Source organism: Chlamydotis macqueenii, chromosome 4, assembly GCF_036417535.1.
Source record: "Chlamydotis macqueenii isolate bChlMac1 chromosome 4, bChlMac1.mat, whole genome shotgun sequence".
Lineage (NCBI taxonomy): Eukaryota > Metazoa > Chordata > Aves > Otidiformes > Otididae > Chlamydotis > Chlamydotis macqueenii.
The window spans coordinates 5937502-5965425 of record NC_141559.1 but is presented as its reverse complement, the minus strand read 5'-3'; the positions used below and the strand labels follow the sequence as shown (position 1 = coordinate 5965425).

At 50.4% G+C, this 27924-nt stretch overlaps 2 protein-coding genes across 2 annotated transcripts; both read right to left on the bottom strand.

The window, feature by feature from the left end:
• Positions 1 to 16833: 16833 nt before the first annotated feature.
• On the bottom strand, positions 16834 to 17799 carry LOC147600805 (olfactory receptor 14C36-like). The gene has a single exon (XM_086746921.1). The coding sequence runs from the start codon at positions 17797 to 17799 to the stop codon at positions 16834 to 16836; it is 966 nt and encodes a 321-aa protein (XP_086603047.1).
• Positions 17800 to 23342: 5543 nt separating this feature from the next.
• Positions 23343 to 27709, bottom strand: LOC147600804 (olfactory receptor 14A16-like). Its single transcript, XM_086746613.1, has 2 exons — positions 26700 to 27709; positions 23343 to 23397 (listed from the first exon to the last, which is right to left on the bottom strand). The coding sequence occupies exons 1-2, from the start codon at positions 27707 to 27709 to the stop codon at positions 23343 to 23345; spliced, it is 1065 nt and encodes a 354-aa protein (XP_086602739.1).
• Positions 27710 to 27924: the final 215 nt, after the last annotated feature.

Genomic DNA, 27924 nt, shown 5'->3' with positions numbered 1-27924 from the left:
AGTCCTAAGGAGTGGGTCAGAAAAACACTGAAGAGATGACTGAGCTCTCTGTAGGCAAAGGAATGATGAAGGAGCTTTATCAAGTTGCTCTCAGACCTGCTGATCTGTCAGTGTAACACTATAGGAGCCTCCTTCTCTTGTCCAAATGTTTCCAATGATGGGGCACCAACCACGTCTCTGGGCAACCTGCTCCTGTATTTCATGAACCTTATTGTAAAATTTTTTTTCCAAATATCTCGTCTGAATCTAGCTCTGTCTATTTTAAAACCAGTACCTTTCACCCCATCACAACAGGCCCTACTGAAGAGTTATTTCTGTAGGCCCCCTTTAGATATTGGACGACCGCTATAAGGTCTCCCTGGAGCCTTGTCTTCTGCAGGGTGAACTGCACCTCTCTCAGCCTGTCCTGATAGGAGAGGTGCTCCAGCCCTCTGATCATCTTCATGGACTTCCCGCGACTCTCTCCAACTGCTGACCTTTGGGTTCTGCTGGCTGAGGGTGCAATGGGGAGCAGATGATGATGCCGTGGGCTCCTGAGGAGTCAGTGCTGCTGTGCACCAACAGGCAGGTAGGAACCAGCAGTGATCTCTGTTTAAATCCCCTCATGAAATCAATGACATTTCAGCACTGTCCCTCCCAACTCACCCAACTGCAGAGCAGAGCTGTCGGGGGGTGGTTATGTTTCTTTTGTTCCTGCCCCCTGTCCCACCTGAGGAGGGTTTGCTGAAGGCAGACATCCCTGGCATCTCTGCTACACTGCAGGTGCCATCCTGAGAGCCCTGGGAGGCAAAGGGACAGAGCCTTGGTGCGCAGGGAGGACAGACAGTATGTCCATCCGTCCTGCTGTCAGCTGCCCTGGGCTCAGACCTCTCTGAGTCAGAGGATGAGCACACTCAGCTCTTCCCCTGAAAGGAACTGGATGCTCCTCAGAAGAGAGGAACCCAGTTTCAAAATGCAGATGATCTCCACACTCTTCTCTCCAGGGAAGAGCTGTGAGGGTATGGATGCCCTAAAGATGGGGTGTCCTTATGAGAGAGCCAGCTTCATCCCCACCCTCTGGACTGCATTGCCCAGAGACCCAGGGAATCCCTGCTCTGGAGCATCTCCTCCTCCACGCTGGAGAGAGATCTCTGTGGGCTGTGGCAGCTGGACAAGACCCCTCCAGGAAGGTCCTGTTCATTGCCCTGCAGCCAGAGACTTACCGTGCAGAGGGCTGTGAAGGTTTCTCCTCCAGTGAGCTCTCAGCCCAGGCCGCCTTTACCCTCTCTCTGCCCTGCCTGTCCCCACTCAGTGCCTGCAGCAGTGCCCTCCGCCCTGCTGCGCTTGGCAGAGCAGCTGCTCCTGGGCAGAGCTGTCTCTCTGCCGTTCTGCCTCCTTGCCGTGAGCTCCCTGTGTCCCAGGAGCCTGGACTAGCTCAGCAGCAGAGGACCAGCCCAAGGCGTTGTAATATCCTCTCTGGTGGGTTTGGGGACAAGTCCATGAACCTCAGACACGGTGAGGAAGTTGAGGAAACCTCTCCAGAAGTCAAAGTCAGATGCAAACTCCAAAGTTTCTTGGAGCACTAATGGGTCCCACTGAGGGACATTACTGACAAAGCCTCCCTGGGGCTGGTGAGAGCAGAAACCTGGAGGCAGAGATGACAGGCAAAGGCAATGTAGAGGTGGCTCTGATGCTGAGCAAATCTGAATGGGCATTATCTCTTTCTTATATTGTTTCTCACTGTGAAGAACAGCTTCACCACCACTGAAACCCCCATTGAAGCACTCTTAGGCTACTCCTATACTGTCTGGAGCATCCACAACGTTGGGCCAAAGAAGCCCATGTTCCTCAGCCATCCCACACAGGTCATGTGCACCAGGTCCCAAACACCACCTCTACAGACCTCCTCTGGTCACTCTGCAGTTCCTTCCTACTTCTTTGAAATGGGGAGACCCACACTGGGACACACCTGTCTGTGTGGGACCACAGCCGTCCTGAGATGAGTGGGATCATACCTCAGGTTGTCTGGGTGGCCCATGCTCCTCCTAATGCAGCCTTGTATGCAGCTGGGCTTCCTCATGGTGAGCACCTATGGTGTCCCTCATAGTGCCCACCACCTTCTCCTCATGGTCCCTGCTCAGTCAATCAGATTTCAGCCTGCCCTGTTGTATTTGGTTAATCTCTCCACTCTGCGGGACTGGACATTACTCCTTGTAAAACTTCCAGAGGTTTCTGTTGGCCAAAGCCCAGAGTTTCTCCAGGTTCCCATGAACTGAGCCAGCTGTTCATGTTTGTGTGCAGATGGCTCACCATGATGGTGGTGTCTCTCACAAGGTAACAGCAGGAGGAGTTGCAGGGCACTACAAATAACACCTCCAGGAGAAACTGTGGGGTCTGGGGGATCTACAAGTCACAAGGCCACAGACCTGTGCTCGGAGGGGAAGTTGCCCTTTATGGGAGAGAGCAGCAGGAGGGCCTGGAGTTCTGCCTGGGGACAATGAGTCAGCTGAGAGCTGAGTGGTCAACATGAGAGGGCAGAACATGGGCAACGTTGTGGTTGGTGGATGTCTGGTGGTGACCCCTTGGTCAGGAAGAGGAAGTAGATGAGGCCTTCTTCAGGGAATTGGAAGAAGCCTCATGTTTGCAGGCCCTGGTCCCAAAAGCAGATCTAAACTATCCCAGTATTTTGTGAAGGAGGATCAAAGCCAGGCGCAAGCAGTCCAGGAGGTTTTTGGAGCACAATGACGACATCTTCCTGACAAGGGTGACTGAGCAGTCAGAGAGGTGAGGTGCCCTGTGGGACTTCATACTTACATTTGTCTGTGTGTGTTCTTGTGTGGGCCTGGGGGAACTGGGGGATGAGGGGATCCCAGGGCCAGCTGCTGGATAGACAGAGGGTCTAAAACCAGCTCCTGAAGGGAACCACACTGTGTGTGTGTCTGCAGAGTGCTGTGAACATTTCCCTCCCAATTATGTAAATCAGCCTTTATAGTATGCAAGAATTTTAACCTGAGAGAGGGAGAGAGACAGAGAGATTTCACATTGTGTACGGATTACTCATGCGCAAGGAAGCAAACTGACAGACACCAGCTCCTCACAAGAACCTGAAGGACACTCTGGACCTGAAAACAAAGACTTTACCTCTCGGAATCTCAGAGCTGTGCATGAGGGATAAAAAACACCCCCGAAACTCAACGCCAGCATGCCAGTCCCTCTAACACAGCTTTGAGACCCTCCCAGTGTCTGGCACCACAGACAAGTAAGCATAGCAAGAGCAACTCCAGGGACATCTGGATTAATCATCGTTAATCTGTGGCGATGACACAGAAATACAGTTGCTTTGCAAAGTTTTATTATGATTAGTAATCAGGAGTGTATTTGTTAACTAGTGATTAGTCAAATATTGTTGTACCTCAATGTTTGTAGGGTATAAGAACCCCATGTAAACCAGATTTGAGGTGCCCCAGTTTGGCTGGACAACACTCATGAACATGAATAAATATTCACTCTGGTAATTCTGTAAGTGCATCCTAGGTTCTCAGTCAGCATTGGCCAGTTGGGAATTTTTGTAACACTTTGGAAACCCAGAAAGGACACAGCTGACTCACCTGGTCCAATGTCTCTCTCCCATGCGTACCCCGTGACCTGCACTGCTGCCTCGTTGCCGAGTTCCTCTCAAGAGCCTGGAGCACAGGGTGATCAGTGAAGTGTGGAGCTTGTTTGGAAGTAAGGAGGTGATTTTGGAATAATGGGATGCCGAGGAAGGATAGTGGAAGATTCCCCAGCAGATTAATTGCTGCAACACTGGAACCTGATGGGATGGCTGAGTCACCAAAAAGCCAAGCCGTGTGTCAGGAAATTTGGCCAGGAGTGACTGCCTTTGGTGATGTGAACCAACCGTGGCCGCACTCTGGTTCTTTTGATTAAGCTGAGTTAATTATGCCAGCAATGGGAGATCTGGTTCCCATCACAAGAAGTAGCCCTTGGTATGTCTGGGATACTTACAGGTATCAAAGCAAATGTTCCCCTCCAGAGTGGAGAAAAAGTAGGGTTGTGAACAAATGGGAAAAATAGTATCTCTTTACATTCCAGAGCTATTAAATCTCAGAGAGAAGTTTCCCCTCCAGGTTGGAAATTGAGTAAAAGTCTCTGTCTGAACAGGAAAATCAGGGACGTGCCACATTCAGCTCCACCTGCCCATGCTACTGCTCTTTCTTCTGCTTTTGATCTGGTTTTGGCTCCAGCTGCTGCTTCTGGTTTGCAAACAGCTCTCCAACAAGAAATAAAAGAGCTGGGACCGGAACCTGGTCAGCTTTCTGTGGGAACAGCCTAAGTGCCATTTGCACCTGCTGATTTGGGTTTGGGGTAACAAGTGCCCAGAGTGCGATGACACAGGGAAGGTGATGCAAACTGTAGGTGGCATCTTTGGCATCTCTAGCCCTCTGTGGGCTGACGTGCAGGGAGTGTTTGAGACTCTTTTCACTGCTGATGACAGAATTGAAATCTGGGAAACAATTAGCAAATGGGCCTGTGAAGCACAGGGCAGAACTCCATGGCCAACCAGTGACCCAGGTCAGTCCCTCAAATTTACCAGCCAATACAGATGTGCTGTGAACCGTGACAGGAGATTGTCAGAGTCGTTAGAACTGCCAGGAAGGAAGACTGTAAATGGGGCTAAGATCCGAGGATGCCATCAAGGATATGCTGAACATCCTTCTCAATATTACACCCAATTGTTTAAACAAGTGAGCATGTTTAGAGGAGTCAGCCCTGGAAATGAGGAAAATCAGACTTTGATGGTCTCTTTCTTTGTAGATCAGGCAGCCTCACGTATTAAGAAATATTTTTCTAAGCCCAGGATGGCCGGGCAAAGGCTTGGATGAAATTGCATTGCTACATTCATGTTTAATGGAAAAGATGAAAGACAGCTGCAGCAAAACCCTCAGAAAGGAGAGGCACACAAAGCTCGTCTGCTGGCAGTGGCATTGAACAATAATCCTAGGTTGAGAGGACAGGGAGGGGGAGATTTCCAAGGTGGAGGCAGAGGAGAAAATGTCAGAAGCACTGGATCTCTAAGAAGAGGAGACTGTTGTAAACTGTTGTCGGTATCCTGGACAACAAGGCCATCGGAAACGGGAGTGCCCAGGATGACAAAACCCAAGGTAAAAGTGCAGAACAAAACCCAGGCCTCCCTAAAGGACCTCTCGCTGCTGCGGTGCAATCTTTCCTTGCTGTACGCAAAAAGGACAGCTCGGTGTCACCCAGGATTGGCAGTTAGCAGGGACCTGTGGTGCAGTCACTCCAGGAGCCTCTCAATAGGATTTTCTTTATGCTCCTTCTTATGAGAATCTTACATCTTTTCATTGATGAACGTAAATATTCCTGACTGATAGATACAGGGGCAAAGTTTTCTTCTCTAAACCAGTGCACTCAGCCATCTGAATCTCAATAACTTTCAGTATCTACTTGGGGAAAGATACAGCTAACATGAGCAAGATTCCCATCAAAGCTTTCCTGGGTTCTCCATTATTTTTCTAAAATTTTAGTAGAAAATTTGCAGGACGTTGGGTTTTTTAAAAAATAGAACTGGTTTTGGTATATGATGTGAAGGATTCATTAGGAATCTTACGTAGCTGACACCTGTACCTTCCTGTTTGCCTTGCTGAGAAGGGCCATCGGGCTTCTCCACATAAGATACAGTTTGTAAGAGAAGTGTAAAGTATCTGGGTTTCATTCTCTGACAAGGGGAGGTCATTTACTTGAGGAATGTACTAGAGCCAGTGAAAATTGTGGCAGTAAAAACACGGACTGCGTGGATGGTGTTCCAGAGACCTTTATTGTTAGTAGGCGTTTTACACTCTAAGTTACACACGAAGTGCACACACTTAATTATCTGATTTGATTGGTAGCAATTTACTGTTCACGTGCCTTATGCTTCATTTGGATTGGTTATAGGTTTTTGGTTGTCTTTACTATTTTTGCCTTTGCTATTTCCTTTTCTTGTTCTAGTTGCTGTTTTTTGTTATTGAGCAAGCGTTGTTCCAGGACATAGCCCAAATTCGTCAATGTCAAACAGCTGCGTTGCACTTTCTGCCTCCACAATGCAAAATAAAAAAAATAGAACAGCAAAAGATAGACTGGAACTTTATTGTATTCCTGGGACTTATATGTAGATGGTGGGTCCTTATTAATGATGGAATAATGTGTATTCATATACTCTCCTCAGGGCATCCTTGAGCTCCTTGTTCCTCCTGCTGTAGATGCGGGGGTTCACTGCTGGAGGCACCACTCAGTACTGAACTGCCAGAAATAGATTTAGAACTGGGGAGGAGATGGGGATGCTTTTGTTGTTGTGATTCTTGTAAATACTGATATTCTTGGGGAAATTACAGAAACATTTGAAGGATAATGGAAGGATTACCATCTGAGTAGCCCTGCAGTGAACTGACTCCTCTTTGCCAATGTCTCATCACCAGTGCACAGCTAAGCCTGAGCTATTTTGGATGTACTGTAAAAAGTGCAGAGCAGAAGGAGATAATCACTTCTCCTGGCTGTGGTGCTGCTCATGCAGCCCTGGATGCTGTTGGCCACCTTCTCTGCTGGGTCCTGTTTTGCCTCATGAAACTGAAGGACCACCACAGCCTTTTCCCACAGAGCTGTTGCCCAGCCACACAGCTCCTGGCCTCTGTCACTGCAGCCTGTAATTCCCCTGCTCAGTCCTTGGGTCTTTTTAGAAGAACGACGCAAGATTGGCTTTTTTGCTTTCTCCAGACATTACGACCTCACGAAATGTCTCGGAACAGCCTTACTATGACATCATCCTGGTCTCTCAGCATCCTAGCATTCATCACATCTGGTGCAACGGACACTTAAAGATTGGTCTTACCTAAGTAACCTAAGTAACCTCTGACTTCATCTCCATCCACTGCTGTGTTTTGGCTGGGCTCTGCCTTTTAGGCACACACAACTGAGAGACCTTGCTGGAGAAGACAAAGGCCAAGAGTACCTCAAACCTATCTATTCCTGCTCTTACTAAACCCAGCAGTGGCCACACATTCTCTTCATTTCTTCTTTCACTTTTCCTCAAGTAGGAACAGCTGATTGTTTTGCCCCTGAACTCCCTTGCAAGTGTCAACTCTGCAGCTTTCCTAAAACCAACCCTATTTCTGAATTCCTTCTTTCTTTCAAGTCTCTGCATCCATCTCCTGTATGCTTCCTTTTTGCCATGGAGCTTTCCCAGGAATTTCCTGCTTCCTCAAGCATCTCTCCTGAATATCTCTTCTTGTTTTCCTGACTGTTGGTGCAGACGGTCTTGGACTTGAAAAGCGCTGTCCTTGAAGACCAGCTCTACTGAGCTCTGCTGCCCTTCTGTGCTGCTCACATGTGCTCCCCCACTACAAATCACAAGACTAGGCCAAAGCCTCCTTCTCTGAGGTCGGGCCTCTGCACTTTTCTGTTTTCCTTCCTGTCACGAACCGATAAAGGTCCGGTTGTGAAAGGTACGAATTTCTCAGTTACAGAATTAAGACACAACGGTGTCATACGCATATGTTGGTTCTTTATTTCATTCAGACAGAAAGGGTGATGGTGGGACAGAAAGAGAAAAGAGGAGAGACAGGAAAAGAGAAAATAAGTGTGGAGAAAATACCACAATGGAGAGTCAGTGTCCTAAAGTCCGTCTTACAGAGTGGGTGGGGTGGGCACCTCAAAAGGATGACAATGCCACCACGGAGAATCGGCGTCCCGAAGGTCCATCTGAGTGGGGTGGAGATCCTCAGACGGGTTCATGCGCTGACACTTTTTGTAGTCCTGTGTATCAGCCCCCCTCTTCTTGATGTTTTGGGGGCCTTTACCAGTCTTTCCATCTTAGGAGGTCAGGTGCTTCCTGCCTGTGGTTTAGCTTGTGATTGCTGCATCATGCTGATCTGTCTCTGTGGTGGTGGGCGTTAGCTCTCTGCAAATGTAAGGCCCGCTTGTTCTTGGTAAGCCGTGCGGTTACCTGAAGCATGTTGTTACCTGATGTCCAGCAAGACAGTGTCCACAAAGTCATTTTGCATCCCCCAGAGCAGGCCTCCATTGTGCAGTCCCTTGGCAATGCTGTGCATGCTTGGTATCGTCCCGGGCCTGAGCTCATGCACAGGGTTTGGCTCTATTCTGGGGGAAGGGTACAAAAACAAGACACCCCGTTTTGCAGTTCTTGGATTTTATAAGCATGTGTTGCTCCTTCAGCTACAAAACCAGGATATTTGTCTAGACATTCTTTCACAGTTATTGAAGTTTTTAGCATTGTGGTTTGTGGACGTTTTGCTCGGTTCCATCCATCCTTTAGCGATATTGAGACATTAATTAACCTTTTCTGTCTCTGACAAGGGAGGTAGATTCAGATTAGATATTAGGAATTTTTTTTTTTAAACTGAGGGTGGTGGAACCCTGGCCCAGGTTGCCCAGAAAGATGGTGAATGTCCCGTACCTGGTAAAATTCAAGGCCAGGTTGGATGAGGCTCTGAGGAACCTGATCTGCTTGAAGATGTCCGTGCTCCCTGCAGAGGTGTTAGACTAGACGACATTTAAAGGTTCCTTCCAAACCTAAATATTGTAGGATTCTAAAATTTCCGCATAAATAACATTATTCTTGGCATTCAATCTTCCTGGGGTTTTTTTTGATGCAAGCACCTCATGGAAAAATGGCGCTAGACTCCTTGTGTAGAGAGACACAATAAAGAAAGCAGTTCAAAATTGGTTTTCCAAGCTCCCATCTCTATTGAACTTTTCCGGAGCAAGGTGCAGCTGCAGCATGCAGGAGGGGTTCAGGAGCCAAGAGCCCAGATGCCGCATGGGGACCTACGGCCTTTCCAATGCTCTCCAGTTTCCCCCTGCCCTGGCACCTTGTTCAGAATCAGATCCCTCTCAAGTACCCAGGTGCTGCTTTGAGCTTCAGAGAGTCAGAAGCCTCGCCTCGTCTCTCAGCAATAGGATTATCTCTTCATGCAGCTCCTTCACTGTGTTTGTATCTACCTGTGAAAAGCATCTCCAGTGAGGTTATCCCTTGTGGGTGGTGAACCTCATTGGAAGCACCTTAGACTTAGCATACAGATGAGGAGTGTGGGTTCTTGTTTATTAAACTTTACCATCCTCTCCTTCCCTTTGTTTGCAATGAAGGAAACCCTGCTGTGCCTGTGTGCAGCCAGGTCTCTCAGGAAAGCAGGTGGGAGTTGGTGCAGAGGAGCTGTCACCTCCAGCTGCAGACTTGGGTGGAGAAGTCTGATGTCAGGAAAAGTGATGCAAGTCCCAGGGGGTCAATGAGAGAAATGGTGGGGCTGGAGTGGTGAGGAATCAGGTTGTCCATGCAGTGTCTGACCTCCGGGAGGAGCTGGTCCTACCCATGCTGATACCATCAGGAAATCCCCTGCGTCCATATCTACTGGACAATGCTGCAATCACTCCTTCTGACAACTGAAAAAGTAATAAAATTGAAAGAAAATTGAGAAACTTAAAAATAAAAAATACTTTTGTGTTAAATACTCAGTGAAAACTTCCCCTTTATGTCCACTCTGGAGACGTCTCCAATTAGCTGTCCAAGACTTGAAGATTGTAGGAAATAATTGGAGGAGACATGGCTTTTTGCATTTTAACGAGCCCCAGGGTGCATTTGGTGCTGAGACCATGAACCTCAGACACTGAGAGGAGCCTGGACAAACTCCTGAAGAAGCCAATGTCAGAAGCAACCCCTACAGTTTCAGGGAGTATTAATGGGTCCCACTGGGGATCCTTACCAACAAAGCCTCCCTGGGGGCTGATTAGAGGAGAAAATGGGAGGCAGAGATGAGAGGCAGGCAAAGGCGATGTAAAGGTGGCTCTGATGCTGAGTGAACCTCCATGTGTTGCATGAAGACAAAGGGCCATGGCCTGACCCCCAGCCCCTGGGAAGGGAGATCCTGTGGGTCACACATTGCTCAGGGCTTTTCCTGGAGCAGTGTGATGTGGGAATGTGTGATGCCAAGTGCAGAACTACGGTGCGATGGTTATGGGTCTCTCCTTGGTGGGGTGAGGAGGCCTTCATGTCCTGGTCCCACCAAGGTATGGTGTCTCCTGGTAGGCCTTGGTGGTTCACATAACAGCCATAGTGGTGATAAAGACCTTGTCTCTGTTGGGGGCTTTTAGCCTTGCCACAGCCCTTGACCATCTCCACCACAGGGTGTTCTACAGAGTTTCACATCTGCGGCTCTTTCCCTGCAGGCTTTAAAAATCTTCCTTGCTTCCCCACCTCGCTCTCACCTGAAGATCTCACTGCCCTTACGCTTTCCATTCCCTCTAGCTGTTCCTTGAAACACAAAGCGATGGTATGGTCCAGGATCTCTGTTGGTGACCTGTACAGAACAGAACTACCCTTGGAGAGACATTTCTTTCTGTTTTTTTTTCCCTGTCTCAAGAGCCTAAGTTACACTTTCTTCCATTATTTCCTTGTCATGCTTTTACTACTGTGAAGCAAATCTCCACCATCTCTGAAACCACCCTTCAAGCACTCTCAGGCTACTCCTACTCTCAGCCTCTCCGTCTCTGGGCCAAAGATGCCCAGGTCCTTCTTCCTCTATTCACAGAACATATGCTTGAGGCTCTGAAGCCCATCTTGGCAGACCACCTCTGGGCACTCTCCAGCTCCTCCCAACTCCTCCAAAATGTGGAACTGCAGACAGGGACACACCTGTGTATGGAGTCACACCAGTGCTGGGTTGAAGGGGAAGGTAACTCAAGTGGTCTGATTTGACACATTCTTCCTAATGCAGCCCCAGCTGGCCTTGTTCATGGTGAGCAGGCACCACTGGCTTGTAGGGCGTCCCTCGTAGTGCCTTCTCCTCAGAGTCACTTCTCAGCATGTCAGGTTACAGTTGGCCCAATAAATGGGGTTGTTCTCCCCTCTGGTGCAGGACTGGCCACTTCTTCTGGCAAACTTCAAGAGGTTTCTCTTGGCCAATTCCCCAAGTTACTCAAAGTTCTCCTGGACTTAAGCTCCATTTGGTCGGCTGTTAATGTCTGTGTGCTGATGGCTCACCCTGACTGAGGTGTGTCTGACACAATAACAGCAGGAGAAGTTTCAGGACACTATATAAAAAATAAAAGACGTACTAGTTTAATTTCTGTCCCAGCTATGAATTACTGTGACAACCATCTCGGCAACACCAAATGGGGATACAAAGCAAGCAAATCAAGCACCAGTGGAAACCGAGTCGATGAAAGTTGGTGTGCCAGGCAGTGTTCGTGGAAAAAGTTATACCTATATAGACAGACAGACAATATGACTCCCTCCAGGAGCTGGTCTTCAACCCTTCTGGCCAATGTTCTTCTGTCTTCTCTTGCTGACCCCTCAGCTCTCAGATACAAAAATAAGGCATATACAGCGTGAAAGCAAGGATGAATAACTGGGAGAAACAAACAGATATTATCCACGCATCCAGGAATGAAGTCAGGAAAGCTAATACCCAAATGGAATTGAATCTGGCCAGGGATGTCAAATCAAAGACAACAAGAATGGCCTCAACAAGTACATAGGTGAGAAAAGGAAGACTATGGAAAATGTGGGCCCCTTGCTCAACAATCAAGGGACTGGCTTACACAAGACATGGATAACATGGAGGTACTGAATGCTTTCTTCACCTCTGTCTTCACTAGCAAGACTGGCTTTCAGGAATCCCAGGTCCTAGAGACCAGTGGGAATGGCTGGAACAAGGGAAATATACTCTAGGTAAAAGAGTTAGGGGTCAGGGAACAGTGACTTTTTGATGTCATTTTGAGGACACTCTTGATAATCTTTGATCGATGATGGTGACTGGGAGAAGTGCCTGAAGACAGGAGGAAAGCAAATGTCAGTCCCATATTCAAGAGTGGCAAGAAGGAAGAACGAGGGAACTACAGGTCTGTCACCCTCAGTTTGATCCCCTGGAAGGTGATGGAGAAGCTAATCCTAGAAACCATTAACAGACACTTAAAAAACAATAAAGTAATCAGGAGTTGTCCACGTGGCTTCACCAAGGGGAAATCATGCTTAAAAACTTGATAAACCTCTAGGATGAAGTGACTGACCCAGTAGATGAGGGGAGAGCAGTGGATATTGCCTGCCTGGCCTTCAGGAAGGCTTTCAACACTGTCTGCCCTAGGATCCTCATACAGAAGCTGTTGCTGTGTGGACTGGATGAGCAGACTGTGAGGTGGGACGTGAGGAAACTCATGAAGTGCAACAAGGGGAAGCACAAAGTCCTACCCCTGGAGAAGCACAGCCTCATGCACCAATGTTTGACGGGGACAACCAACTAGGAAGCAGCTTGGCGGGAAAGGCCTCAGGGGTCTCGCTGGGCACCAGGTTGAACATACGCCAGTAACATTGTGTGGACGGCCACACTCAGAGAGTGGTGGTCAGTGGCTCAATGTCCAGGTGGAGACTGGTGACGAGTGGCGTCCCTCAGGGGTCCGTATTAGGTCCAGCCCTGTTGAACATCTTTGTTGGCGACATGGACAGTGGAACAGAGTGCACCCTCAGCAAGTTCGCTGACGACACCAAGCTGTGTGGTGCCGTCGACACGCTGGAAGGGAGGGATGCCATCCAGAGGGACCTTGACAGGCTGGAGAGGTGGGCCCGTACCAACCTCATGAAGTTCAACCAGGCCAAGTGCAAGGTCCTGCATCTGGGTCATGGCAATCCCAGGCACAAATCCAGGCTGGGCGGGGAATGGATTGAGAGCAGCCCTGAAGAGAGAGACTTGGGGGTGCTGGTGGACGAGAAGCTCAACATGAGCCAGCAATGAGCCCTTGCGGCCCAGAAGGCCAACCGCATCCTGGACTGCATCAAGAGAAGCGTGGCCAGCAGGTCGAGGGAGGTGATTCTCCCCCTCTACTCTGCCCTGGTGAGACCTCACCTGGAGTACTGTGTCCAGTTCTGGAGCCCCCAACACAAGAAGGACATGGACCAGATAGGTGATCAGAACTTCATTCTGTAGGTATTTGGATTTTCTGTTTTTACACAGCAAAATGAAACAAATATTGATCCAACCCACTTATTTTCACACACAGTAGATGCCTCTCCAGCACTGCTGGTTTGCATGGGTACTCTGGACTGCCAGCTAGAAACTGATATTTCTGACAAAAGCATTGGTGCACACTCAAATGGAGTCCTCTGTGCAGTTTTGGAACTCACCGTTGTAAAAGAAAGTGAAGGTCCTTTAGTGTGCCCAGAAGTCGTCAACAAAGTTGGTGAAAGGGCTGGAAGGCATGTGCTATGAGGAGCGGCTGAGGACTCCGGACTTGTCTAGTTTTGGGAAAAGGAGACTGAGGAACAACCTGATTGCTCAGACTATCAGAGTGTGTCCGGAGGAGGGCGACCATGATGGTGAAAGGTCTCAATTGCAAGGTTTCTGCGGAGCAGCTGAGGTCACTTGGTTTGTTCAGCTTGGAGAAGAGAAGGCTGAGGGGTGACCTCATTGCAGCCTACAACTTCCTCAAGGCGGGCAGTGGTGGAGGAGGTGCTGATCTCCTCCCTCTGGTGCGCAGTAATAGGACAAGTGGAAATGAAATGAAGCTGCGTCAGGGGAAGTTCAGATCAGAAATAAGGAAAAGATTCTTCACTGAGAGGATGGCTGGCCACTCAGACAGGCTCCCCAGGAAACTGGTCACAGCACAAAGTCTGTCAGAGTTCTAGGAGCATCTGGATGATGCTCTTAGTCATATGGTTTGGGTTTAGGTAGTCCTGCGAGGAGCAGAGGAGCTGGACATAGTGATTCTGTGGGCTCCTTCCAACTGGAGATATTCTAGGATTCTGTCGTTCTAGAATCCTTGTCACATCTGACTGAACTGTTCTGTTCTGTTCTATTGTATTCTATTCCATTCCATTCCTTTCCATTCTAAACAAACCAGAACTCCTAGTGTAAAACAACCGCCAGGTCATGTGTCTGTGACTGGCAGGTTCTCAGGCACAAGTGACATCATAGTCAACACCACAGCCCTGTGTCTGCTGATGGCCAGTCACTCAAGCACACTGGAGACTAAAGTAAGCCCATGTTCCCCTCCATGGCCAAGTGCCTCCTACTGGCCTATGACCTTCTCAGAAACAATTGATGTCATAAAAATAAGCCAAAACCATCCGCCTTCTTGTGGCCTATCAACTGATGAAACAAAAGTAAAATCATTGTGATCTTCCAAGACATGTATCTTTCAACTTCTCCAGTAGACACAACCAAGCCATGTTCCTGCTGCTGACCTGTCCTGTACTCTAGTGGAAGGGACTTGCCAACTCATATTCAAGGCCTCTTCCTGGAAGGACTCACCAGGAACTTGGGCAGAGAGGATCTCAGAATCAGTGTGGCAGCCAGGCACCTTCTGCTGGCCTGTCAGGTTGCTGACAGATGTGAGCTTAGAAGTACCTATCCCAGCCACGAGTCAAGGGCTGACCTATCAGCTCCTTCAGAAAGAAGTGACCTCACAGCCCCTTTCCCAGCCATGTTCCTGCTGCTGGCTTCTCAACTCCAAAGAGAGAAGTGACCTCACAGCCTCCCTCACAGCCATGTGCCTCCTGCTGGTCCATGAGATCCTGAGGCACAGCTGACCACACCACAGCACGCTCACCCATCTCCCCCTTGCGGCCTATGAGCTGATCAGATACAGGTCACCTCACATTCCTCTTCCAACACCATGACATTGCTCTTGGTCCTCACGATCCCTGCCCTGCCCCAAGGGACCACACAGCTGAAGGCAGGGTGAGGAGAGAGGATGATTATGAGCGCATTAGAGCATGGGAAAGAGGGTTTCAGCAGTTAGGGTAGGGCTGTGGGATTAGAGCTCACCTTTGAGAGTTAGGGATTAGGCAGAGGCTTAGGGGCAAGGTCTGGTGTTCTGCTGAGGGTGCCTGGTTAGTGTTTAAGGCGTGGGCTAGCTTTGTGGGCTAGGGTTTTGGTTAGGGCTGGAGCCAGGACTAAGATTAAGGCTAGAATTTAAATACCAGAGATAAAGGCTAGGGGCTAGGGTGAGCAGTAGGGTAAGAGTGCGGCTAAGGGATTGTGGGTTTGAGATTTGGCTTAGGTGTAAGGTTTGAGGTTAGGGACAGCTTAACCTCAGTTAGGTCAGTACTGGTGGATTGCTGTCAGGGTGAGCAGTGGCCTTTAGGAACAGGTTAGGGCTTAAGGTTCCTGGTTAGAGATAGTGTCAGGGATTCACATGAATGTTTCACAGTCGGTCTTTTCACAGCAACATCACTATAACCCATTTGTCCTCCTCAAAATATTTTTTAATCTTTTGGCCAAGTCTCTCTTCCCTCCCCCAGAGCTCTCATCTCTCTTGCCTAGCCTTCTCCTAACCTCCCCCAGTGTGTGTCATCTTATTGGGGGCAGCTTGCTGACGACCTTTATGACCGCACAGTATCTCTCCCTGCTGCTGACCAGTCAGAAGTGACCTCACAGCCAGTGTCTGAGAGGAAATGTTGTGCTGCTGTGCTTGAAATTACAGCCTCTTCACGGCCCACGCAGCAGCGCTGGAGGAAGGTGATGCTCTGCACCATCGCAGAGGTACCCTGCCTGCAACCCAGCTCATGCACCAGAAGGGTTCCTGGGCTCCCTTTCCCACACGGGTGCTCCAGTCAGCACAGGGTATCTTGGATGCAGTGGCCACCTCTGTGTAACCAACTGAATCTAGTCCAGAATGGGAGTTTTTGAAAAACATTGAAAGCTATGCAGAGAAAGCACTCTGAAACAGCTTCTTTTCTGGCAGTATTAGGCTTTTAATGATTTTTTAATGAAATTTTGCTGATCACGGAGGGATTCTGCTAGTATCTGGCTCCTTGGAGGACTGTCTGCTACTGACAGCATTTACTTTTGATCATCCAACCAGCTTCCTACCAGCCACATCATCCACTTCTTCAGGCCACATGTTAACAATCTGCTCTAAGGAGACTACGGGAGATCACTTTCAAGGACTTGGAAAAGTTCAGGTACACAACACGCCCTTCTCCCCCTACCACATGGATTCAGCAATCTCTTTCTTGTCCTTTAGATGCCACCAGCACCCTTCTGCCCCTTCCCATACCACAAGCCTTCTCCATATCACACATTTCCAGAGGAGAGCACACGAGGCAGAGCACATCAGTCCAGGTCCACGGGGCCTGTTCAGGAGAGAACCAGAAGTCATTTCTCCCAGCAGGTCCATGACTCCAATGGGTTCTCAGTGTGGCGCAGAGCTTTCCTGAGCATTTTCCTCAGGGTTCCCCTTCCCCCCAGACTTTCTAGTCTAAAGGCTGTAGATGAAGGGGTTGACAAGGGGTGTGAGGAACGTGTAGAGAAAGGACTTTGTCAAATGATCACAGGAAGACTGTTCTGGGCATCACAGACCCAAGGTACGGGTGTCATGGAAAACAGTGGCACAAGTGAGGTGAGAGGAGCATGTGGAAAAGGTCTCTACCTGCCTGCAAACGCTAGATGGGAGATCTGCTCCAGGGTGGCAGCTCTGATGCACACAGGATGGCCACGTGAACAGAAAGGGGGGGATGGGATCTAAAAAGCAGGTTATGAACGGGAAGAGCATGGGTGTCACGGTGTCACCGTGTGAGAGCTCCAGCAATGGGGTGAATTCACAGAAGAAGTGGTCAGCTCTGCCTGGGCCACAGAAATATATCTGGGACATGACTGAAATGATTAATGCTGATGGCAGAAATCCCCCTAGGGAAGGTGCAGTTGTCCTCTGGAGACAGATGTCGCAGTTCATGAGACTTGTAAACAGCAGAGGGTGGCACACAGCCCAGTACTGATCATAGGGTGTGGTCCCACTCAGCAAGAATGACAACTACAAAACCTATAAAGGCTGGGGCAGTAAGGAGTTCCACTATGAGTCATACATTGAAGAAGATGGACACAGGATCGCTTCTGGAAAACATTCAGTCATCATTTTCCATGCTGCTTCCTTGAGCTCCTGGTTCCTCATGCTGTAGATAAGGGGGTTCAGTGCTGGAGGCACCAATGAGTACGAAGCAGCAACCAGTAAATTCAAAGATGAGGAGGAGATGGAGGGGGGCTTCAGGTAGGCAAACATGGCAGTGCTGAGAAAAAGGGAAACCACGGCCAGGTGAGGGAGGCACGTGGAAAAGGCTTTGTGCCGTCCCTGCTCAGAGGGGATCCTCAGCACAGCCCTGAAGGTCTGCACATAGGACACAACAATGAAGACAAAAGAGCCAACAAAGACAAAAGCACTAAATGCAAGAAGTTGAAATTCCCTGAGGTAGGTTTCTGAGCAGGAGAGCTTGAGGATCTGGGGGATTTCACAGAAGAACTGGTCCACAGCATTGCCCTGGCAGAGTGGCAGTGAAAATGTATTGGCAGTGTGCAGCAGAGCATAGAGAAACCCACTGCCCCAGGCACCTGCTGCCATGTGGACACAAGCTCTGCTGCCCAGGAGGGTCCCGTAGTGCAGGGGTTTGCAGATGGCAACATAGCGGTCATAGGCCATGACAGTGAGAAGACAGTACTCTGCTGAAAGGAAAAAGACGAATAAAAAGGCCTGTGTAGCACATCCTGAGTAGGAGATTGCCCTGGTGTCCCAGAGGGAATTGGCCATGGCTTTGGGAACAGTGGTGGAGATGCAGCCCAGGTCAAGGACAGAGAGGTTGAGGAGGAAGAAGTACATGGGGGTGTGGAGGCGGTGGTCGCAGGCTATGGCAGTGATGATGAGGCCGTTGGCCAGGAGGGCAGCCAGGTAGATGCCCAGGAAGAGCCAGAAGTGCAAGAGCTGCAGCTCCCGTGTGTCTGCGAATGCCAGGAGGAGGAACTCAGTGATGGAGCTGCTGTTGGACATTTTCTGTTTCTGGGCATGGGGACCTGTCCAAGGAGAAAAGGCAATGAGATAAGGCAGCGTCGTCTAAGCAAAACCTACTCCAGTTCCCATGGAACCACCCCAGACTTCCTTGCCCCTTTCAGGGAGACGTTTCTCATGTTCCTTGTATGAGCTCCACATGGTGCTGGCGGAGGTGCCACTGGGAGCAGGGAGCACTGCTGTGACGTCTTGAAGGGCAAGTCCTGCCCTACAGAAATAGGTAAATAGGAACACAGAATCATCTCAGATTAAAGTCTCAGGAATTTCGCCGATGACACCAAGTTGTGTGGTGCCGTTGACACGCTGGAAGGGAGGGATGCCATCCAGAGGGACCTTGACAGGCTGGAGAGGTGGGTCCGTACCAACCTCATGAAGTTCAACCAGACCAAGTGCAAGGTCCTGCACCTGGGTCATGGCAATCCCAGGCACAAATACAGGCTGGGCAGGGAATGGATCGAGAGCAGCCCTGAGGAGAAGGACTTGGGAGTGCTGGTGGACAAGAAGCTCAACATGAGCCAGCAATGTGCCCTTGCAGCCCAGAAGGCCAACCGCATCCTGGACTGCATCAAGAGAAGCATGGCCAGCAGGTCGAGGGAGGTGATTCTCCCCCTCTACTCTGCCCTGGTGAGACCCCACCTGGAGTACTGTGTCCAGTTCTGGAGCCCCCAACACAAGAAGGACATGGACCAGTTGGAGAAGGTCCAGAGGAGGGCCACGGAGATGATAAAAGGGCTGGAGCACCTCTCTTATGAGGCCAGGCTGAGAGAGTTGGGGCTGTTCAGCCTGGAGAAGAGGAGGCTCCGGGGAGACCCGATAGCGGTCTTCCAGTTCCTCAAGGGGGCCTACAAGAAAGATGGGGAAAGGCTGTTTAGTAGGGCCTGGTGCAATAGGACGAGGGGTAATGGTTTTAAAATAGAGGGGGGTAGATTTAGATTAGAAATTAGGAAAAAATTTTTTATGATGCGCATTATAGAACACTGGAACAGGTTGCCCAGAAATGTGGTGGAAGCCTCATCCCTGGAAACGTTCAAGGCCAGGCTGGATGAGGCTCTGAGCAACCTGATCTAGTCAGGGATGTCCCTGCTCCTTGCAGGGGGGTTGGACTAGATGACCTTTGAAGGTCCCTTCCAACCCTAACCATTCTATGATTCTATGATTCTATGAAACCTACTTTTGATACTTGCTGCTCCCAATTTGCTTCACAGCAAAGTGACTCTGCAGGGCAAGAGAATTCCCTGCGGCTTAGCACAGAGTGAGCGGAGCTGGTCTGTCTCTCCGTCCCAGATGCCCTGGACTTGCAGCTTTCTGAGACTGAAGGTGATCACACTGCTGTGTTTCTGTGAAAAGCCAGCAGACACTGCTGAGAGCACAGGGATCCACTGCAGACCACAGAATGTCTCACCCTTACTCGGGGTCTCAGCACCTCGCTTCTAGCCCACAGCACTCACGGCTCATTTCACCAACGCAAAAGCAGGGTTTTGGCCTTAGCATCTCTCTGCTGAACCATGGGGTGTGCAGGTAACACAAAGATGTTATGGGAGATGTTTTCATCCTGAAAGGAAACTCACATCCTGGAAGGATACTGGAAGAAGTTACAGTAAGAGTTTTAAAAATGGTATCTAACTGAGGGAAAACCAGCTCCTGCCTCAGCCCCACCGCCTGCGTTGCCCACAGCCCCACAGCTGAAAGCTGGAAAACTTGTTCCCACGGACACAGCTGCAGGAAAGGACCCACAAGATCAGGGGGTGACTCTGCAGCTGGAACTCCCCTCCCCAGACAGCCTGACAGCAAGAACAAGATCCCAGCAGCAACACCACAGAGAGGTGGAGGCACAAGGGCAAATACAGCCAGGGCGCGGCTGAGAGAGGACAGGGCAGAGGCAGGCGGGCACTGGGGACAGCGTCCCCCTCCCCCAGCTGTGCGTGCCCCCTCCCCGACACCACCATTGCCGGGCAGCTGCTCTCAGCCCCTGTGCTCTGCAGAGGGCAGTGGGCACGTGGCTGGAGAGCTGCAGCACGGCTCTGCTGGAGCTCTGGCTGCAGAGGAGGGGGTTCATGGCTGGGACCCCGCAGCCCTGAGGGCAGAGGCTTGGGTGGGTGGGAGAGGAGGCCGGGGGCTTGCTCAGAGCAAGGGGTCTGCACTGGAGGGGATGCTACAGAGATTTCTGAATTCTCCCTCCCACAACATTTCTGGGTTTAGTTTCCTCTCATTCCTTGATCGTAACTGTGATGCCTGGCGATTTTCCTCCTGGGAGGAGTTTCCCTGTCTGATCTCTTTTCCCTGTCAGCACTCACAGACCCCATCCCACCCTCTGTGCACTCTCCCTGGCCCCACACACACCTGCCTGTTTGCAGAGCACTGGCTGGGTGCCTGTTCCTGTTTGGAGGTTCCAAAGGCCAGGGCAGGACAACGCTGCTGGGTGCAGCACGGGTGATGCTGGTGCTGTCTCTGGGCAGAGAAGTGGCTGAAGGCACTTGAGGAGGCGCTTAGCAGACCAACTGACCACTCACACTTACAGCTCAGGAGTCTCAAGGACTTGTCCAAGTTTGACAGCTCCTTTTTTGATTTCTCTTTCCCTCCCCACCTTCATTAGACCCCTACCCTTTTGTTAGGAAAACAAAAACAGAGACTCAGGAAAGCGCTTTATCTCTATAGCAAACCCTGCCTTGACCTTCCTCTTGACACATACCCTTGGAAGTTTCCCAGTGGTGACGTGGAGCTGTGAGCAGCCCTGACCCACACAGCACCCTCTCGACAGCAGAAGGACCCTGCTCAGCCACAAGTTGTTCCTCCCACCCACAGCCTCTCCCCAAACACCATGGGGAGCTCCCCGGGCAGGCTGAGTGCTGAGGCCGGCAGAGGCAGAGTCCCTGCCCCAGCACACAGCCCCTGGGGCGCAGGGACCCTGCTCTGAAGGACAGCCCTGGGCACCCCTGGCTGCACACACACATTCACACCCTGCAGCCGTCCCTGGGAGAAGGCAGCCGTCGTGCCCTGTCCCTCTGGCCATGCAGCTGAGAAGCCCTCGTGTAGAACACATCCTGCTCCTCTACTGTGAAAGTCCTCCTGACTGTGGGATGTGACAGCTTTTGGAGGTCTTTCCACAAACTACAGACACATTGACCTTCACGCAAGTACTTACCACGTAAAGGGCTGTGAATTTTTCTCTCCTGTTGAGTTCTCAACTCTTCTCCCACCCCAGGCTGCCTTTCACCTCTCTCTGCCTCGCTCCTCTCCCCTCAGCTCCTGCAGGCAGAGCCCTCAGCCCTGCTGCGCTTGGCAGAGGAGCTGCTCCTGGGCAGAGCTGTCTCTCTGCAGCGCTGCCCTGTTACCAGCAGCTCCCTCCATCCCAGGAGCCCAGCCCAGCTCAGCAGCAGAGGCCCAGCCCAAGGCGGCACTTTCTCTGTCCCCTCGGGGCTCCCTCCAGCTGTCCCTGGGGCTGCAGGGGAACCTGCTGGGAAACAGCCTGCAGCCATCACTGATGGTCCCTCAGCCGGGGAGAGAGGCTTCTTTCCAGAAGCACAATTTCTCCCCTCAAAGTTACATCTAATTTTTTTTTTTTTTTAAATTGGACAGGACTCCCAGACAGAGACAGGCAGGGATCTCCTTTACCCCTCCTGAGAGAAGGGGTTCAGCTGAGGCAATAAAGGCCTCTCATCCTGCGTTTCTGTTCCCAGCATTTGAAGGAGACTCAGCTCCCTCCCATGCACACCACAAACCTACTTCGGCCACTGATCAGGTGTGCACGGAATGGACACCTGCACGTGAGCGTCTTCTCTCAACTCCCACGCTCACTAGTGGAGATGGAGGGCAGGAGCGAGGTGTTCAGGTGCAAATACCTGGCCACAGGGGAGCTGCCGGAGGTGGTGAAGGTACCTGCAGGTAACTGCAAGCTCTGATGGAGAAGTTCGCAGAGACAGGGCAACATGTCAGAGATCATCTGTTCTCCAAAGACAGCATCCTCTAGGCACAGCAATGGTTCACATCAAAACTCAGTTGACACTCAAAGTGGCATTCAGAGGCACCAATGTGAGCTGCTGCTACTTCAGGAACAGTTAGAAAGGAACCAGAAGTCTTGTGGGATGACTGCTAAATTTGGAAAGAGTCGGTGTAGGGAGAATTGCAGAATCATAGAATGGTTAGGGTTGGAAGGGACTTTTAAAGATCATCTCGTCCAACTCCCCTGCAAGGACCAGGGACATCTCCACCCTTATCAGGTTGCTCAGAGCCCCGTCCAACCTGACCTTGAATGTTTCCAGGGCATCCACCACCTCTCTGGGCAACCTGTGCCAGTGTTCTACCACCCTCAGTGTAAAAAAAACTTTTCTAATGTCTAATCTGAATCTGCCTCTTTCTATTTTCAAACTATTACCTCTCATCCTATCACAGCAGACCCTACTGAAGAGTTTCTCCCCATCTTTCCTGTAGGCCCCCTTTAGGAACTGGAAGGCTTCTATAAGGTCTCCCCAGGGATTTCTCTTCTCCAGGCTGAACAGCCCCAACTCTCTCAGCCTGCCCTCACAGGAGAGGTGCTCCAGCCCTCTGATCATCTTTGTGGTCTCCTCTGGACACACTCCAACAGGTCCATGTGCTTCTGATGCTGGGGTCTCCAGAACTGGATGCAGTACTCCAGGTGGGTCTCATGAGAGCAGAGTAGAGGTAGATCGGAGATAATCTATGTCTTTGCCTCAGTTGCGCCCAGCAACATCTCCCAGACTTTTGTGCTTTGAGGCAGGATTCTGGATGAGAACAACCAAGGGTGGATGGGGATCAAGGCAGGGGTTACTTGAGAAAACTACACCCTTACCAGTCCTTGAGACCAGGAGATTTGCAGACAAGGGTGCTGATAAAGTGTTTTTTCCTCAGGAGATCCTGGTCCGTTACGATCCCACTTAGGAAGGTGATCAAACTCCATGAGGTATCATTTCAACTGTTGTTCGTTAGGTCTAGCACTATAAGAGGAGTATCACAGAGGCAATCTTGTCTCCCTTGAGAAGGTGAGAACCCCAGGTGGTGAAACATTGAACGGGCTTCCGATCCAAACACTGCACAGCCTGTAGACCCCATCCATAGAACACTGCCTTCTGTTTTGGCCAGTCAAGCTACTACAGGATTTTCTCACTAGGAAACAACTCCATTCATCTTCTCTACAGTCAAACTGAAATGATGTTTTCATGAGATCTTTCTGCTGCACTGTGCGATACAGGCAAAGCCACGCAGCAGACGTAATGTCCAGTACAAAGCAGGACCAGCCTGCAGACTCTGTGTGACACTGCTGCTGAGGCTGTCCTGTGGCCAAAGGATCCATGCAGCACAGCACAGGTTTCAAGGCCGTGGTGTACGTGCAGCACAGTGCAGTCCAGCGCTAACTGCTTGATGTACCATGGTCTTCTGGTAGGGATCAGTTTCCCTGTGAGAAGATTGTGTTCTTCTGTGGTGCCACAGCTGAGTTGCTGTGCCCCAAATGTGCACTGTCAGGAGGACCCCCATGTCTTGTCACAGCAATGTGACATTTTTGGATTGAATTAGATGTGGTAAGACACCTTGCTCAACTGGGGTGCTGCGATGGAGGGACACAAGCTCTGCCAGAGGGAATGGCAGGGAGGATGAGGATGAGGAGGATGACCAATGTGTGAAGGAGCAGCTTCTCTATGAGCTGGGCAAGAGGTTGAGTTAGCTTGTGTGAGTGAGGATGGGAGAAGAAGTCAGTACGGTGACATTGTCTTGGCAGATCTAAACTACGTGATCGAGCAGAGTAGGCAGAAAAAGTCTTCTGTCAGCAACCTGAGGAAGTCTCCAGCTTAACGAGCTGGTTCCCATGGGGGACGGTAAGTGCCCTGGCATTCACTGGCCAGGCAAACAACACGGTGCCAACAATCTGGAGGTTCTTGGGATGACTTCTTAGCACAGCTGCCAGGTGGGACAACAAGGGTGATGCTCACCTGGACCTGATGCTGACCAAGAACAAAGAGCTGGCCATGGCTATGACAATCTGTGTCAGCCTTGGCTGTCATCACCATGAAATAGCAGGGTCCCAAGCACAAAGGGCAGTGAGCAAGGCCAGCAGCAGAGCACGGGCCCGTGGACTGCGGAGCAGGAGTCTGTGCTGTCCTTGGGAGACTGATACAAGCGGTGCCTTGGGGAGCAGCTCTGAAGGGTGGAGGAGCTCAGGCAATCCGGTAGGCCTTACAGGACAGCCTTCTCCAAGGACAAGAGTGATCTCTCCAAATAACCTTGGAAAGAAGCAAGCATCTCAGGAGGCTGCTTGTCTGAACTGCCTGAGCTCCAGGACAGAAAGGCAGCACGCAGGAGGTGGAAGCAGGGGAAGCTGCAAAGGAGGAATTTAGATTTCACGAAAGCTCCCATAGTCTTGATAGTTGCGGAGAAGGGGAACAGAAGCAAAATGAGCTGATCCAGGCTTAGAGGGTCATGCCGAACGAGTCACACTCTGCCTGGAGGCCCTTAACAAGTGTGCACTGCAGACATTTGCATCTTGACTGCATGCCTCAGGCTAGGAGATGGGGAATGTCCCTGGCTGTACCAGTCCATCCACATCTCTCGAGATGTTGAGTCTAGATGGTGCAGAGGGCCACAAAGATGATCAGTGGGCTGGAGCACCTTTCCTATGAGGACAGGCTGAGAGAGTTGGCACTGTTCAGCCTGAGAAGAGGAGGCTCAAGGGAGACCTTATAGGGGCCTTCTGGTACCCCAAGGGGGTCTACAGTAGAGATAGGGAGGAACTCTTCAGTAGGCCTGTTGAGGAAGAATGAGGGGTAATGATTTTAAAATAGAAAAAGGTAGATTGAGATTAGACACCAGGAAAATTTTTTTTACAGTGGAGGTGGTGGCACACAGGAACAGGTTGCTCAGAGAGGTGGTGGATGTCCCATCCCTGGAAACACTCAAGGCCAGGTTGGACGGGGCTCTGAGCAACCTGATCCGGTTGAAGATGTTCCTGCTCACTGCAGGGGGTTGGACTAGATGACTTTTAAAGGTCACTTCAAACCCAAACCATTCTATGGTCTATGATCTCGAGAGGTACCTCTCAAACTGAACTGTTCTGTGAGCATAAAGGAGAAAAGTAAGGCAGAAAGATGTGAATTACACACAGCCCACAGAAATACAGAGTGGATGCTGTGGAGAGGACTCATGGTGGATCAGAGGAGGAGTGTGAGGAAGAAGGAGGGGCAGAGTTGGACTGTTGTACACTGATGGAACCTTTCCATTTCCCACCCCCCTGTGCCTGTCAGGGTTGAAGTGTGTAGAAGAATTGGGAATGAAGGAGCAATGTGAGCCTGGGAAAAAGGAGTCTGGTGGGGGAAAGACTTTGATATTTTTGTTGTAGTTTCTCACTATCCACATCTGTTAATTAACAATAAATTAAATTGATCTCTCCATTACCACTGACAATAATTACTAAATGATTAGCCTGTCTTTATCTTGACCCATGAGCTATTCTGTCTTTTTTTTTTTTTTATTTTTGTCCTGTTGAGTCAGGTCAGTGGGTGAGCAGCTGAGTTGGTGTCCTGCTGCTGGTCAAGGTTAACCCACCACAGGACCACATCAGGACTGCTGTGTCCAGTATGGAGCTCACCAGCACAAGAAAGGCCCTGACAGCCCGGAGCGAGTCCTGCAGAGGCCAGAAGCTTGGGGCCTGGAGCATGTTATGGTCAACGAGAGGCTGAGTGAGCTGTGTTTTTTGAGATCCCTCAGAGCCAAAAACTGGAGCAAGGACCCAGGCCAGTTGGTGGGATCTCCATCAATGGAGATTTTCAGTAGTTGTCAAGACAAGGCCATGAGCACCTGATCTAGCTGGAGCTGTCTGAGAAAGGGCTTGGCTGACAGACCAGCTGTGGCAAGAGCTGTGGTACTGGGTGTGTAATGACTTCCAACAGGAAAATAGTTTCCTTTTTATTAGTAATGGTGGTGGAGTTGGGCATCACTGAGCCCTGGAGGAAGAAAGAGGTGATCATGCATCAGAGGGTCCTTCTCAGGGCTGGGGTCTCTGGGCAGAAGTGGAACTGGCCAGTGTGTGGGACTGGTCTGGGACAATTTTTTCTGAGTCAGCTTCTTGGGATGTCAATGGAACATGGCACAGACCCTTAATCCCAACTGCATCGTTTGCCCTCTTCTCTGCCCCCACTATCTCCACTAACCAGGACAAATTCCTGGCCCTGGGGCTCCTCAAACAGCTCCCAACATCTCTTCACTTCCCTCTCTTGCCTGCTGAGTCCCCACTGACTCCTATGGCATTGCAGCATCCTCTTTGTGGATACCTTGATTCAATGCTTCGCTTTGGAACAACTTAATCTTTTGAGTTTCCATTCACTCCCACCCCGGGGTACATGGTGAGTCTGCATCCTGTCCTGACATCTTCATATTAATTTCCAGAGAAATTGTACATCCATCAGTGTGGTCATACATGAAGGAGGCTGAGGAGGCAATGGGCAGCCCATGCACCATCTCCACTGCCATTGGACTCCAAGAAGAGAGCCTTTAAAACAATAACTTCTGGTGCAATTAAACCCAATTAAATTGTGAGCTTAAGACAAAACATCAGGAGAATGCAAGGAGAAAAGGCACTTCAAAAGACCAATTCCTTGGAAAATTTTTCTGCAGCAATGTCGGAGGAAGAGCCCAGCCTTCAGACAATGCACACAGGAAATGTCCCTTTATTGAACAGGCTGCTAGTGGACGGGTCACATCAGGCACAGTGTGGTGCATGCACTCAGACACAACAGGATCAAGTCTCAAGACAAGTAGTAGAAACCGAGAAAATTTTATATAAGTAGAATTATCTGGAAGAAAAAAACCCTCAATTTCTCACCTAACATATACTTTGGGAAACATGCTGAGGAGGGGAGTTAGGCTGTTTGCAGTGCATCTGTGTCCCTTGGACCACTTTCCATAGGGCATTCTTCAGCTCCTGGTTCCGCATGCTGTAGAGGAGGGGGTTCACTGCTGGAGGCACCACCGAGTACAGAAATGACACCGCCAGGTTCAGAGATGGGGAGGAGATGGAGGGGGGCTTGAAGTAGGCAACCATGGCAGTGCTGATAAAGAGGGACACCACAGCCAGGTGAGGGAGGCACGTGGAAAAGGCTTTGTGCCGTCCCTGCTCAGAGGGGATCCTCAGCACAGCCCTGAAGATCTGCACATAGGACACAACAATGAACACAAAACAGCCAAATGCAACACAGGCGCTGACCACAAGAAACCCAACTTCCCTGAGGTAGGAGTCTGAGCAGGAGAGCTTGAGGATCTGGGGGATTTCACAGAAGAACTGGTCCACAGCATTGCCCTGGCAGAGTGGCAGTGAAAATGTATTGGCAATGTGCAGCAGAGCATTGAGAAACCCACTGCCCCAGGCAGCTGCTGCCATGTGGACGCAAGCTCTGCTGCCCAGGAGGGTCCCGTAGTGCAGGGGTCTGCAGATGGCAACATAGCGGTCATAGGCCATGACTGTGAGAAGATAATACTCAGCTGAGATAAAAAAGAGAAAGAAAAAGAACTGGGCCAAACATCCTTGGTAGGAGATGGCACTGGTGTCCCAGAGGGAATTGGCCATGGCTTTGGGAACAGTGGTGGAGATGCAGCCCAGGTCAAGGACAGAGAGGTTGAGGAGGAAGAAGTACATGGGAGTGTGGAGGCGGTGGTCACAGGCTATGGCAGTGATGATGAGGCCGTTGGCCAGGAGGGCAGCCAGGTAGATGCCCAGGAAGAGCCAGAAGTGCAAGAGCTGCAGCTCCCGTGTGTCTGCGAATGCCAGGAGGAGGAACTCAGTGATGGAGCTGCTGTTGGACATTTCCTTCCTTTGGGCACTGGGTGCTGTCCAAGGAGAAAAATTCAGAGAAGTGTTAGGACAGAAAACTCTGAGTAAAACCTCTTCCATCTCCCCTAGAACCTCCCACTCCCCCAGCCTCTGTCCTTCCAGAAAGACCTTCGTGCAGCTCCCTGGCTGAGCTCTGGGTTCTGCTGGCTGAGGGTGCAATGGGGAGCAGATGATGATGCCGTGGGCTCCTGAGGAGTCAGTGCTGCTGTGCACCAACAGGCAGGTAGGAACCAGGAGTGATCTCTGTTTAAATCCCCTCATGAAATCAACGACAT